This window comes from Watersipora subatra, chromosome 11 (assembly GCF_963576615.1).
Source record: "Watersipora subatra chromosome 11, tzWatSuba1.1, whole genome shotgun sequence".
Classification (NCBI taxonomy): domain Eukaryota; kingdom Metazoa; phylum Bryozoa; class Gymnolaemata; order Cheilostomatida; family Watersiporidae; genus Watersipora; species Watersipora subatra.
The window spans coordinates 45,173,457-45,186,036 of record NC_088718.1 but is presented as its reverse complement, the minus strand read 5'-3'; the positions used below and the strand labels follow the sequence as shown (position 1 = coordinate 45,186,036).

Genomic DNA, 12,580 nt, shown 5'->3' with positions numbered 1-12,580 from the left:
TCAGTAGCTTATAGTACAGATGACCAAGGTTCCCTTAATTCAACAAAACTCTGTTTTATTTACAGATTCAAAGGTAACTTTGGAGTTATGTAGCTCTGTGTTGGTTATAAGCTAGTGGAGATGTAAGTCATGTAACATGTTTCATGGATATACCAAAGCTTTTGTTTGGAAATATTTGTATATATATACAAATATTTCCAAACAAAAGCTGAATAAACATCGAGATTTATATTCTATATAAATCTCGATGTTTATTCATCTGTCTGTACTTCCGTCTGACCAGCTATAGCGATACAGTTCAAGAGTTAGATTGTGCTGTGAAATGGATTTGAACACACGACCTCCATTTCTGCAAACAGCCATTTATCCAATATGCTAGACTGTCTAACTAGCTATACCACGGAATAAATTTGGCACATACAATGTACTTGTAATACATGCCAATCTTTCATGGCTTCACTTGGAACACTGCAGCTAGCATTCGGCGTAAATACATACCAGAAGAAAAATCCGTGAAGCCATACCAGAAGAGAAATGCATGCCCATAAGTTAATAAAAATGGGTAAACACATATAGCCAACAAGACTATTGTAATCAGTATAGATCAATAGTAGGCGCTGCAGCTGATACGGTATGAATTACACAAAAATAAATACAGTAAACAGAAATAGTATAGTGCACGGAAATAAACAAGCACTTTCATTTAAAAGTTAGAATAGTAAATGTTGATTAAAGGTAAGTTTTCTGTACGAAAACCTTTTTATCACCCATGCAACACTGGGCATGCAACACTGGGCATGCAACACCGGGCATGCAACACCGGGCATGCAACACCGGGCATGCAACTCCGGGCATGCAACACCGGGCATGCAACACCGGGCATGCAACACCGGGCATGCAACTCCGGGCATGCAACACCGGGCATGCAACACCGGGCATGCAACACCGGGCATGCAACTCCGGGCATCTAGCTAAAGTGATAGTTATGTTCTATATTTGCATGAAAGCTAATTGAAATCCAATGGAATAAAAATTCTTTTCAAGTTTGAGGCATTTTATTAACTGGTGCTGCGTCTCCTTTGACTACTTGTAACATCTTGTATTATAATCTTGACATTGGCTTTATTGAGATTACTTACCTTAATATCATGATCTGACAATCAGAGCGACAGGACTAGTAAGTGATTGTTTTGGAAACGTATGATATTGAAGGGGGTCAATGATGTACACCTGGTATGTACTCCTACCGCTTGACCAAGGTCTCAATACATCTCAACTCGATAGTAAGTCTATCTACATGTATGTCACCATGTTCCCGTAACATCTCTAGTTAGTTGTATATCAATATATATTACCATGTCCTCTTACATCATTATGTAGTTGTATATCTATATCTATACATACTAAAACCTCTTTCAAGTATGTGTTTAGTAAGCTAAATTCATTTAGGTTAGGTTCAGCGGTTATGTTACCCACCTGTCTCGAAGGTAAGAACTCTCCACGTAGTACATTGTAATGTTACATGTATATTATTTTACAGATCATAACGACAAAATGCACTAAAGTCATTGTAGGTGCTTATAGTTACTAAGGCTAACATATTATTTTGTTACCTTTTTAATGATGATGATTTTTATTAGGTGGTGATTGCATTAGATCATTACTATGGGTTTCTATACCACTCTATGTATGTCTATAGCCTACGATATTTTCACATGCTAACAATGGCATGCGAAAATTGGCATGCCAATCTTTGCATGCCAACACTGAAACAAACTAAAATCATATAAATATATACCAAATAATTTTTCTTTGTAGCAAACAGACTTACTTTACTTTTAGCCATTACTAGCTAATGATTTCACATTTTTATTTAAACGCTTTCACATTTTGATTTTTCCTCCTAATTTATTTCAACGAAACACTTCTTTTAGATTATGAAGTTTGAAAGTTACAGTTTTATGACAAAGTTTGAAAGCCTTTACAGTTGTCTTTGTTTCTATCTTAATTTATTTCAACTATACAAATACAAGCACACTTCTACTCACCACTACAATTTTCTCACAATATGTAGTTTGAAAGTTAGAATGGTAAATTCTGTTACATGTTAAATAAAAATACATTTTCTGTTCACAGACTTTTTTATTACCCGGCTAACGCTGGGTAGTACAGCTAGTCAATATATATTATTATTCTGTTCTCATTACATCTTTATGTAGTTGTATATCTATATATATATATAATTCCCAGCGCTTGTCTGTCGTTCGTCTGCCAGTTACGGTGACAAAGTTGCAGCGGTCCTCAGTGATATAAGCGATATATATATTACCATGTTGCGTCTATGCGAATGTATAAATAATATAATTGTATACTGTTAAGCTGTCATTACTTTTAATGGATGCACGTACATGTAGGTACACAATTATTTTGATACCATTTTTATTAGATACAAGCATGCTAGACATAAATTTTGGCAAATTTATACTCTTCTAAGCATGAAAACGCTGACAAGCTGTCTTGTTATCTGCCAAAAGCAGAATTGGCGCAGTATTTCTTCTGTGAGGCGCAACAGTGCGTTTTGCTGACAGACGCATTGCAGTAGCTTTGGCTCCCTGACTTGAGAAAGTCTACACAATGCTTGCCGGAGATGGTGACCCCAGCGACATCTTGACATGAACTATCACAGCCTAGAGTGTCAAAACAGACTCAGTGATAAGACAAGCAAGCTTTTTCCCTCCGATAGATTGCATTATGAACATGGCATTAGATGGTAACCACAGAGTATAAGAGGTCAGCTTAATAAATTTACAGTTTAATTGGCTGCCTATCATTTTATGTATCTCCATGTACATGGATGTTCTAGACCTTCATATAAAAGAAGTGATGAGGTTATCAGCAGGTTACAGACAGGTGAAGAGCATGATAAGAGCCAGTGCAACTCACTCGGTGTTATTGAATGGTAGTTGGAGCAGACCTTCTCCCGAGTCTGGCAGCAGTGTTGTATGATAGTCGGGTTGTCGCAATAGCTTCTTTTGCCTGAGCTTGAAGAGAGGAGACTGGAACAGCTTTTTCCATTGATCCTGATGTTGGCCGTGTCAGAACACGGATTACCTGCAGCGCATAGCAACTATATCTCAGGCAATGCAAAGACTTTAGAGCAGATATGATTCTCAGGTTCACGCCGACCTTCCACTTGATGACTTTAAAATGAATGAATAAAAACGTCCTAAAGGTTACAGTTGAAAAATCTATAGGTTCAACTTCAAAAGGTGAGTTCATGCACTGCAGACACCCTACTTGCAAACTATCCTTAGCTATACAGTATTATTGTGGTAACAATCACTGGTTTAGCTGTCTTTCAGTGTCTCTCAAACCCTCGGACACAAACATGTACAACACAACTGATGTAGTAACAGCTTCACACAAGGCATAAACATGTACAACACAACTGATGTAGTAACAGCTTCACACAAGGTATAAACCTGTACAACACAACTGATGTAGTAACAGCTTCACACAAGGCATAAACATGTACAACACAACTGATGTAGTAACAACTTCACACAAGGCATAAACATGTACAACACAACTGATGTAGTAACAACTTCACACAAGGCATAAACATGTACAATACAACTGATGTAGTAACAACTTCACACAAGGCATAAACATGTACAACACAACTGATGTAGTAACAACTTCACACAAGGTATAAACGTGTACAACACAACTGATGTAGTAACAACTTCACACGAGGCATAAACGTGTACAACACAACTGATGTAGTAACAACTTCACACAAGGCATAAACGTGTACAACACAACTGATGTAGTAACAGCTTCACACAAGGCATAGATGGTTCTGTTAATGTTCTACATTACAATGCTTTTTAGCCTCTTGAACATATTCTTACACATGTTAAACTCTTATGATCTCAGGGTGGAGGTTATGTTATGTTGTCTATGGTCTCAAACTAGAGGCTATTTTTCATGTATATGGTTCCGAGAAGAGGCTATTTTACATGTCTATGGGCTCAAGGCGGAAGCTATTTTACGTGTCTATGGTTTCAAGAGGGAAGCTATTTTATGTGTCTATGGACTCAAAATGGAAGCTATTTCACATGTCTATGGTTTCAAGATGGAGGCTGTTTTCTACTGCCTTTAAATATTGAGTGTGACTTGAAGCAGTTTTGACTTTTTAAAATCAAAACTGCCAGCATGAACGAAAATGTTAAAACTGGAACAAGCTTCAGTGTTCAGTCAAATGTACATTATTACTCTCAGATGTACAAGTTAAAACCTGCATTTGTCATTAGTTGACAAATTCTTACCGCAAGAGTCTACACCTGGTTTGGCCTTCTTCGTAGTAGTTGGCAGTTTCCATGCATCTGTTGGTCTTTGGACAGGTGGTTTAGCTGTCACACTGTTACTGCCATCACATGATATGGGAGTGGCTTTGCAATATTTCATACGAGACTGAAACGATCATGCTATGACAGGTGAATGCAAAATAACTATTCCTACAGTTAGTCAGTTACCGCTACAGGTAGTCAGTTATCACTACCGATAGTCTGTTATTTCTATAGCTAGTCTGTTATCACTACAGATAGTCAGTTACCGCTACAGCTAGTCAGTTATCACTACAGATAGTCAGTTATCCCTACAGCTAGTCAGTTATCACTACAGATAGTCAGTTATTCCTACAGCTAGTCAGTTATCACTACAGATAGTCAGTTATTCCTACAGCTAGTCAGTTATCACTACAGATAGTCAGTTATTCCTACAGCTAGTCAGTTATCACTACAGATAGTCAGTTATTCCTACAGTTAGTCAGTTATCACTACAGATAGTCAGTTATTCCTACAGCTATTCAGTTATCACTACAGATAGTTAGTTATTCCTACAGCTAGTCAGTTATCACTACAGATAGTCAGTTATTCCTACAGGTAATCAGTTATCCCTACAGATAGTCAGGTATTACTAGAGCTAGTCTGTTATCACTGCGGCTGGTCAGTTATAACTACGGCTTGTCAGTTATCACTACAGATAATCAGGTATTCCTACAGGTAGTCAGTTATTCCTACAGGTAGTCAGTTATTCCTACAGATAGTCAGTTATCACTACAGATAGGCAGCTTTATGGCAATCGGACAGAAAGAAGCTGAAAGCACATGAACCTGGCAGCAGTGAGTCTTTATTGTTGATGAATCGCAGCTCTTCAGACCATTTGCTGAAGAAAGAAGGTTGGTACATGTCATTCCATTGACTCTGATTCTCGGAGTATCTCCTTTGCACGCTGAAATTCGTAGAGGTATCTGATGATGTAAAACGAATCTAAACCTTATAGTTGCAGGTCAATAAGCAACAAATTAGATTCTGTAGTGGCTTTAGCCACTGATAACAAAGTAGCGCCACAGAATATTTAAATACCGTTCGTACGAGTTTCAAGTTTAACAAAGTTGTTAAAATCTGTTTTCGCATGAAACTAGGTAGTTTTTTAACAAATAATAATTAGCTTTAAGGTAGTTTTCTCGAATGTTTATCAAGATCAGACCATCATGAAGCTTTATATTACAAGAAGTATATATCCATACATTTACATTTTTGTATATGACACCCATAGAATTTTTTGGCCTGTTTGATATTCTACATTGGTATTGATAAACCTAGCTAGTGGCTACACTACCTGCTCAGCTGGTGTTATTTAAGACACACTTTTCTGTATTAACAAACTGTTTAACACCATACTACCATAGATACCACTATAAGTGATAGTTAGTACCATACCACTTACATACCTCTATGAGTGATAGTTAGTACCATACCACTCACATACCTCTATGAGTAATAGTTAGCACCATACTACTTACATACCTCTATGAGTGATAGTTAGTACCATACTACTTACATATCTCTATGAGTGATAGTTAGCACCATACTACTTACATATCTCTATGAGTGATAGTTAGCACCATACTACTTACATATCTCTATTAGTGATAGTTAGCACCATACTACTTACATACCTTTATGAGTCATAGTTGGCACCATACTACTTACATACCTCTATGAGTCATAGTTAGCACCATACTACTTACATACCTCAATGAATGCTAATTGGCACCATACTACTTACATACCTCTATGAGTGATAGTTAGTACCATACCACTCACATACCTCTATGAGTAATAGTTAGCACCATACTACTTACATACCTCTATGAGTGATAGTTAGTACCATACTACTTACATATCTCTATGAGTGATAGTTACCACCATACTACTTACATATCTCTATGAGTGATAGTTAGCACCATACTACTTACATATCTCTATTAGTGATAGTTAGCACCATACTACTTACATACCTCTATGAGTCATAGTTAGCACCATACTACTTACATACCTCTATGAATGATAGTTAGTACCATACTACTTACATACCTCTATGAGTGATAGTTAGTACCATACTACTTACATACCTCTATGAGTCATAGTTGGCACCATACTACTTACATACCTCTATGAGTCATAGTTAGCACCATACTACTTACATACCTCAATGAATGCTAGTTGGCACCATACTACTTACATACCTCTATGAGTGATAGTTAACACCATACCACTTACATACCTCAATGAGTCATAGTTGGCACTACATTGCCTACTAACTGCTATGATTGGTGGATAGAGAGCACTATTTGCAGGCATCTATGGTCTGTTGATAGATATCTAATTCGAAATTTATAGGTATCTAATAATATTTTATAAATTTTATTATATTATATTTGTCAATAATATCTCGAAGTATCTATACACATTTAATAATACTTGTACTTAATTTGCTGACGGAGAGTGCAGTAGTTTGAACAAAAAATTCACTTACATGGATCTGAAGGAGCTGTTGGAAATGGAGCGGTTGGGTCACAGACACAATAACCTCTCTGGCAGTACTAAAACACCCACAAACAATTGACACTAACACCTTTTGTATCATTGCAACCATAAGAAGGCAGGATTGATAAGATGTACGGTATGAAAGATTATGAAACTATACGGTTTCAACCTTTTACTGATCCAATGAGAATATTTGATACAGTTGGTCGGTTTAATTATTGCTCCTTAGCACCCGATCTATTTCAGTGACTTACTCATAGATATATATATATATATATATATATATATATATATATATATATATATATATATATATATATAGGCCACAGATGGCCTAAGAATGCCAAATGGTACCATCAAAGATATAGAAGAAGGGTACAAGTACTTGGGGATTATGCAAAGCAACATCAACCACGAAGCTGAGGTACGTCACAAAGCCATTTCCGAATACAAGAAACGCCTTCGGCAGGTCTTACGGAGCCAGCTCAATGCCAAGAACCAAATCATGGCAATAAATACCTACGCACTGCCAGTAATAAGATATCCAGCAGGCATAATAAAGTGGACTGAGGAAGCCATCAAAGAAACAGATATAGCAACTCGTAAACTGCTGACCATGCATGGAGCACTCCACCCAAAATCTGATACTATTAGATTGTATCTTGATAGGAAAGATGGCGGTAGGGGACTCAAAAGTGTACAGCAGACGGTGAAAGAGGAGGAGCGAAGCATCAAAGCATATGCAGCCTCCATGGCCATCTCAGATAAGTTGCTAGCTGAATTTCAATCGGCTGCTCTCACAACGGACCTATGCCCTGATGATGAGGAAATTGACTGGCATACGAAACCTCTTCATGGTGCTTACCACCAACAAATATCTAAAGTTGGCGATCTTCACCAGACATATATGTGGCTGAACAAAGGAAACCTAACGGCCAATACAGAGTCGCTAATCATGGCAGCCCAGGAGCAAGTGCTCCCAACAAGGCAACTCCAAACGAAAATCTATCACACTAGAGACGATCCTAGATGCAGACTGTGCAAAGATGCACCTGAGACCATCCAACACATCATCAGTGGATGCAGACAGCTAGCAGGGAACGCATACACTGAGCGGCATAATCATGTCGCAGGTATTGTGTATAGAAGTCTATGTGATGAGTATGGCCTTAATAAACCACAACACTGGTGGGAAGCTCCTGGTAAGGTCAATGAAAATGACCGCGCTAAGATCCTCTGGGACTTCTACATCCAAACTGACAAGCATGTCCTAGCAAACCAACCAGATATAGTGGTGGTAGACAAGGAGAACAAGAGGGCTACTATAATAGATATAGCAGTACCCAATGACTACAATATAGCCAGCAAAGAAAAAGAAAAGGTAGAAAAATATCTCCCTCTTGGAGAAGAAATTGAAAAATGCTGGAATGTAAGAACAACCGTAATCCCAGTAGTGATTGGGGCACTGGGCGCAATAACACCGGCGCATAAAATGTGGCTTGCCCAAATACCAACAACAATCAACTCAGGTGAGTTGCAGAAAAGTGCGCTATTGGGAACAGCTAAGATCTTGAGACGAGTGCTCAAACTCCCAGGTCTCTGGTAGGAGACCCGAGGTAGAGCAGAATTTACCACCCATACGGGGTATCCGGGGTGAGGAAACAATTTTTTATATATATATAAGGTTTATATATCTATGGACTTACTTATATCCCTAATCCAGCACAAGATGCAATGCTTTGCTTACCCTTTGTGGCCCGCAATAACTGCCTTCCGCTGCAGGCGAACCACTTGAGCACCTGTTACTGGATGTCTTGCACATCAAGCCTCTGCAGAGCTCATCATTTCCAGAGTTGACTCCTGCAATGCATTTGGAGAATAATTGTTTGTCGATTAGTACACTTTCTGTAGTGTTAGCGTACATAGACGAGAGACACGTATACAACTGTATACACGCCTCTCTTACATGTACACCGGCATCTGGCGCATCTGTTTCATCTTCGTACATGTACGAAGACGAAACAGATTGCTTTTAGTATAGCGAACAAAGTTACACTCAAAAGCTGACTTAGAATTAGCCAAGGCAATCTTAGCTATTAATAGTAAAAACTGATCTGTGTTACCTGGTAGACGGCAGCCGACTTCAGAGGAGGATCCATAGAGAAGTTTACACTGGTTGTTTATGGAGATCTCTTTGCCAGGAAGTTTGCTTACCAGACCATACTGGTTGTAGCTTGGTTTACTGAGAAGGCAGCTTGCCTGTGATTGGCTAAAGATAGCAATTACAGGCTACTGGTTTTAGTCATGTCACTCAAGTGCCTTCTTAGAAGTCAGTTGAAAGGTGAATTTGTACAAAATATTAATGGGTGTTATCAAAGAATACCGGCATTTTTTTATCATTTGCGATTGTTTGGGATGCTTGAGCTGGTTTGACTCTCAAGATGCTTCAAGAATAAAATTGACAAATTTGATCCGGTTAAAGTGCTAAGATCAGACGAAAGTGCATTTATGATGTTCATAGTTGCAAAGGGACCGACAGAGTAGCGATGCGTAACACTGCAACTTGAACACAATAGCAGATATCAACTATAGCAATCATAACAACTAGTGACATCATTTTTGCATGCATATTTTCTCTGAGCATTTTAGCGGCAGTCAAGTCTTGCAACATCCTGGGAGTCGGATCACCTCAAACATCAACAACAATTACAAATGATAGAAAAATACCGATACTTTCTGATCAAATCTACAAAAATTTTCCTCAAGTTGATTGTTCTGTACGAGTTATCATATCTGGTTAATTATTAGCTTGCCAGGGTAATCAATAGCGTAACTAAAGTACGGCAGCTACTCGTAGTTTGTATAAGGAGTAGTTATGATGTAGTCTACAGCATCTCATCTACAAGCAACAGAATGAGTTCAAGTCCGAGAAAGGTCACCATTTGGTGACCCTAAAGAGTCTGACTTCAAGTTGCTCGTTTTCCCTGATTTGCGAATGCAGATCAGTATGCTGCTGCTACTTCGAGAAGGAATTCGCTGAGAGCTGAAGAGACGGTGATAGGAAACTAAATTATCTGTTGAAAAATTAAAGCGAACAATTTTTACTAAAATTTTGGCAGCATAAGAGACTTATTTTAAAAAAGCGCAGAGTAGGTCTGACACATGCAAGTGTTTTGAGTAAAACAGCCTTTCACTTCACTAACCTTGTCATCCATCTGAGTTGGTTGACTGAGCATGAGGACCAGATGTATTGGTTGGTGACAGGAGCGGTTTGGCCCATTATAAAGTTGTCACTGAATCTGCAGGTATTTGCCCCGGGTGCACCCCTATTTGATGGGCCATCTCCATCATGGTTCATCCCTAGACTAAAATCAACAAAACTAGAAGTAAATAGTTGTGGAAGAAAAGAAGAAAACGGGAAGTAAAACTCAGTTTCTCAAGCACACCTGCTATAGAGTGTCAACAGCATAGCTTGACTTTTAACAATGTAATTGCACCATTTAAGTCATTCAAATAAAATTAAGACCAATTAAGGCTAACATATCAGCTACAATTCGATGTCATTTTTGTCTTTATAGACTAAAACTGCTCAGAGATATAAGCATTTGAATGAGACCATTTTTTGAAACGCTCAGATTCAAGCAGGTGTTTTATTCGTGCTGCATATAGTGCATACTATCTCTTTTTATCCAATCATCAGCACAAAAATTTTTTAAGGTCATAATAAATTTTATCGTTAGTAAAATGCATTGTTCATGATATCGAAGATTCTTGTCATTGGGAAATTTACTTAATTATTAGATAGCACATGATGCGTCGATTCGTTTTATTAATGAACAGCAGAATTTTAAAAATGCTTCCAGTTATATCGAATGTGATTCAGAATTTTCTGAGCATCGGGTGGCTAAAGATTGGGGCAGACAGCCTACGATTGAAACTGACAGGCGTCAGTAGCATTATACTGCAGAGGAGAATATGTGAATGATAGGTAAATGTATCTTTAACTTTGACTCTCCTATATATATACCAAACTAAACGTAATCATTTTACTGCTCAGGAATACATTCACTAATTACTAAAATAATAACTTTTTATAGCGGGTAATAGTCCGAAAAGTACGGTACTCTATAACGTGGACACATGCACACATGCACACACACAGACAACGATTGCCGTTTATATAGTAGATACAAGTATATACTAAACGTAATCATTTTACTGCTCAAGAATACATTTACTAATTACTAAAATAATAACTTTTTGCTATCAACAATCATTGTTTCATAACTTTTTTATCTTTTTACCTAGCTATAATATTTGCTTCAAATTGATTTTAGCAGTTTTAGCTAGTAAATTAGATTTATGATTAGAATTTATGTTCAGTTCTCACTTGTAGAAAGTGAGAAAAAATGGATTGATCAATGCTCATCTGTAACTCCCAGAAACAAAGCTTTGAACTGTTGGCTTGGCATACTTATGCTTTTGTTAAACATTTAATTCCCAAATTGAAAGCTTACAGTAGATACACATTATAGCAACATATCTATGAATGGCACACATCTATTACATTTGTTTTATTGATTACAGGATGTTTATGTGGCGCCACCAGTGGTGCAGTTGTGTCAGTGTGGAAGCTGCCAAACACGTGAAGAAGAGACATGTGTGGGTGCTGCACAAAACTCTGATATGTGACCTTCTGTTTCTCAGACTGGTCTCACGTGTGTTGCAGAAGTGCAGGAGATTGCAAAATTAAAAAGCCAGGTCCTTTGAAAGTGGCCTCTCCTCACTACCGACACTACCTTGGTAAGTTATGTAGCTAATTGGATTTTTATTGCTGGCAATTTCACTAGATGTCATATCACTTCCAAGCGACCTTCAATAAGTTATCTAAAGATGATAAAAGTTGAATATTTTGTTAGTCTCCGGGTATCCAGATGCGGAGTGTCTAAAACCATCTGAAAGACTTACAGAGAAAATCATGCACCTACAGGCCATTGGTATTTTGGACATACACAGAAAGCCTTATAAGAGCAGAGATGTGATCACTACCAACCTGCGTATACAACATAGTGAGAGCTACATATCTTATAGCTAAAGATGAAGAGGAATATCCAGATATAATAGATTCAGAGTTTGAGTTAACTGCAGTAGAGTAATTTGTCCTATTATATGAGCTGAAACTATGGGAGTGGCCACGACTTGGATGAATTATTTTAATGAAAACTTTTTGCTGAGATCAAAGTATTTTGGCTTGTAAAGGTTATATAATAAAATAATAATGTTGAAGACAATGCAAAACATGGTTTGCGGAACATATTGAATACATCATAGTCCTGTTGTCACCTATGCTGAAATCTTGTCTGATAGATGAATTTATGATGTGTAATCACAGCTGTATTGGCAGGTACTTCTGCATAGCTCGACTCAATTCCAACGACCAAATATTAAGTTCAGAATATTTTATGCTCCACTCTAGTAAGTGAAAACAGGCGAGTCCACAAACCACCAACCAGCTGCCGGAATGGATTTAGTAATCCTTTGCCAGAATCAGTGGGTTAATTGATTTAATAGAAATTGCGTTGTTTTGCATTCACTATTTTGATCAACTCAAAAAATCATTTGTTTTGTACTCGAATCAACTAATCAAATGTGACCAGTAAATTTTTTTCTACAAATTGATATTA

The 12,580-nt window shown here is 37.6% G+C and overlaps 1 protein-coding gene across 1 annotated transcript in view; it reads right to left on the bottom strand.

Annotated features, from left to right (window-relative positions):
- Positions 1–2,520: 2,520 nt before the first annotated feature.
- Positions 2,521–12,580, bottom strand: part of LOC137408131 (A disintegrin and metalloproteinase with thrombospondin motifs like) — a 29,556-nt gene continuing 19,496 nt past the window's right edge. The window contains exons 11-16 of the mRNA XM_068094520.1: positions 10,100–10,261; positions 9,020–9,165; positions 5,177–5,295; positions 4,332–4,476; positions 2,944–3,111; positions 2,521–2,687 (exon numbers count right to left, since the gene is read on the bottom strand). Coding sequence (XP_067950621.1) covers positions 2,521–2,687; positions 2,944–3,111; positions 4,332–4,476; positions 5,177–5,295; positions 9,020–9,165; positions 10,100–10,261 — 907 coding nt within the window. The remainder of the gene's footprint in view (positions 2,688–2,943; positions 3,112–4,331; positions 4,477–5,176; positions 5,296–9,019; positions 9,166–10,099; positions 10,262–12,580) is intronic.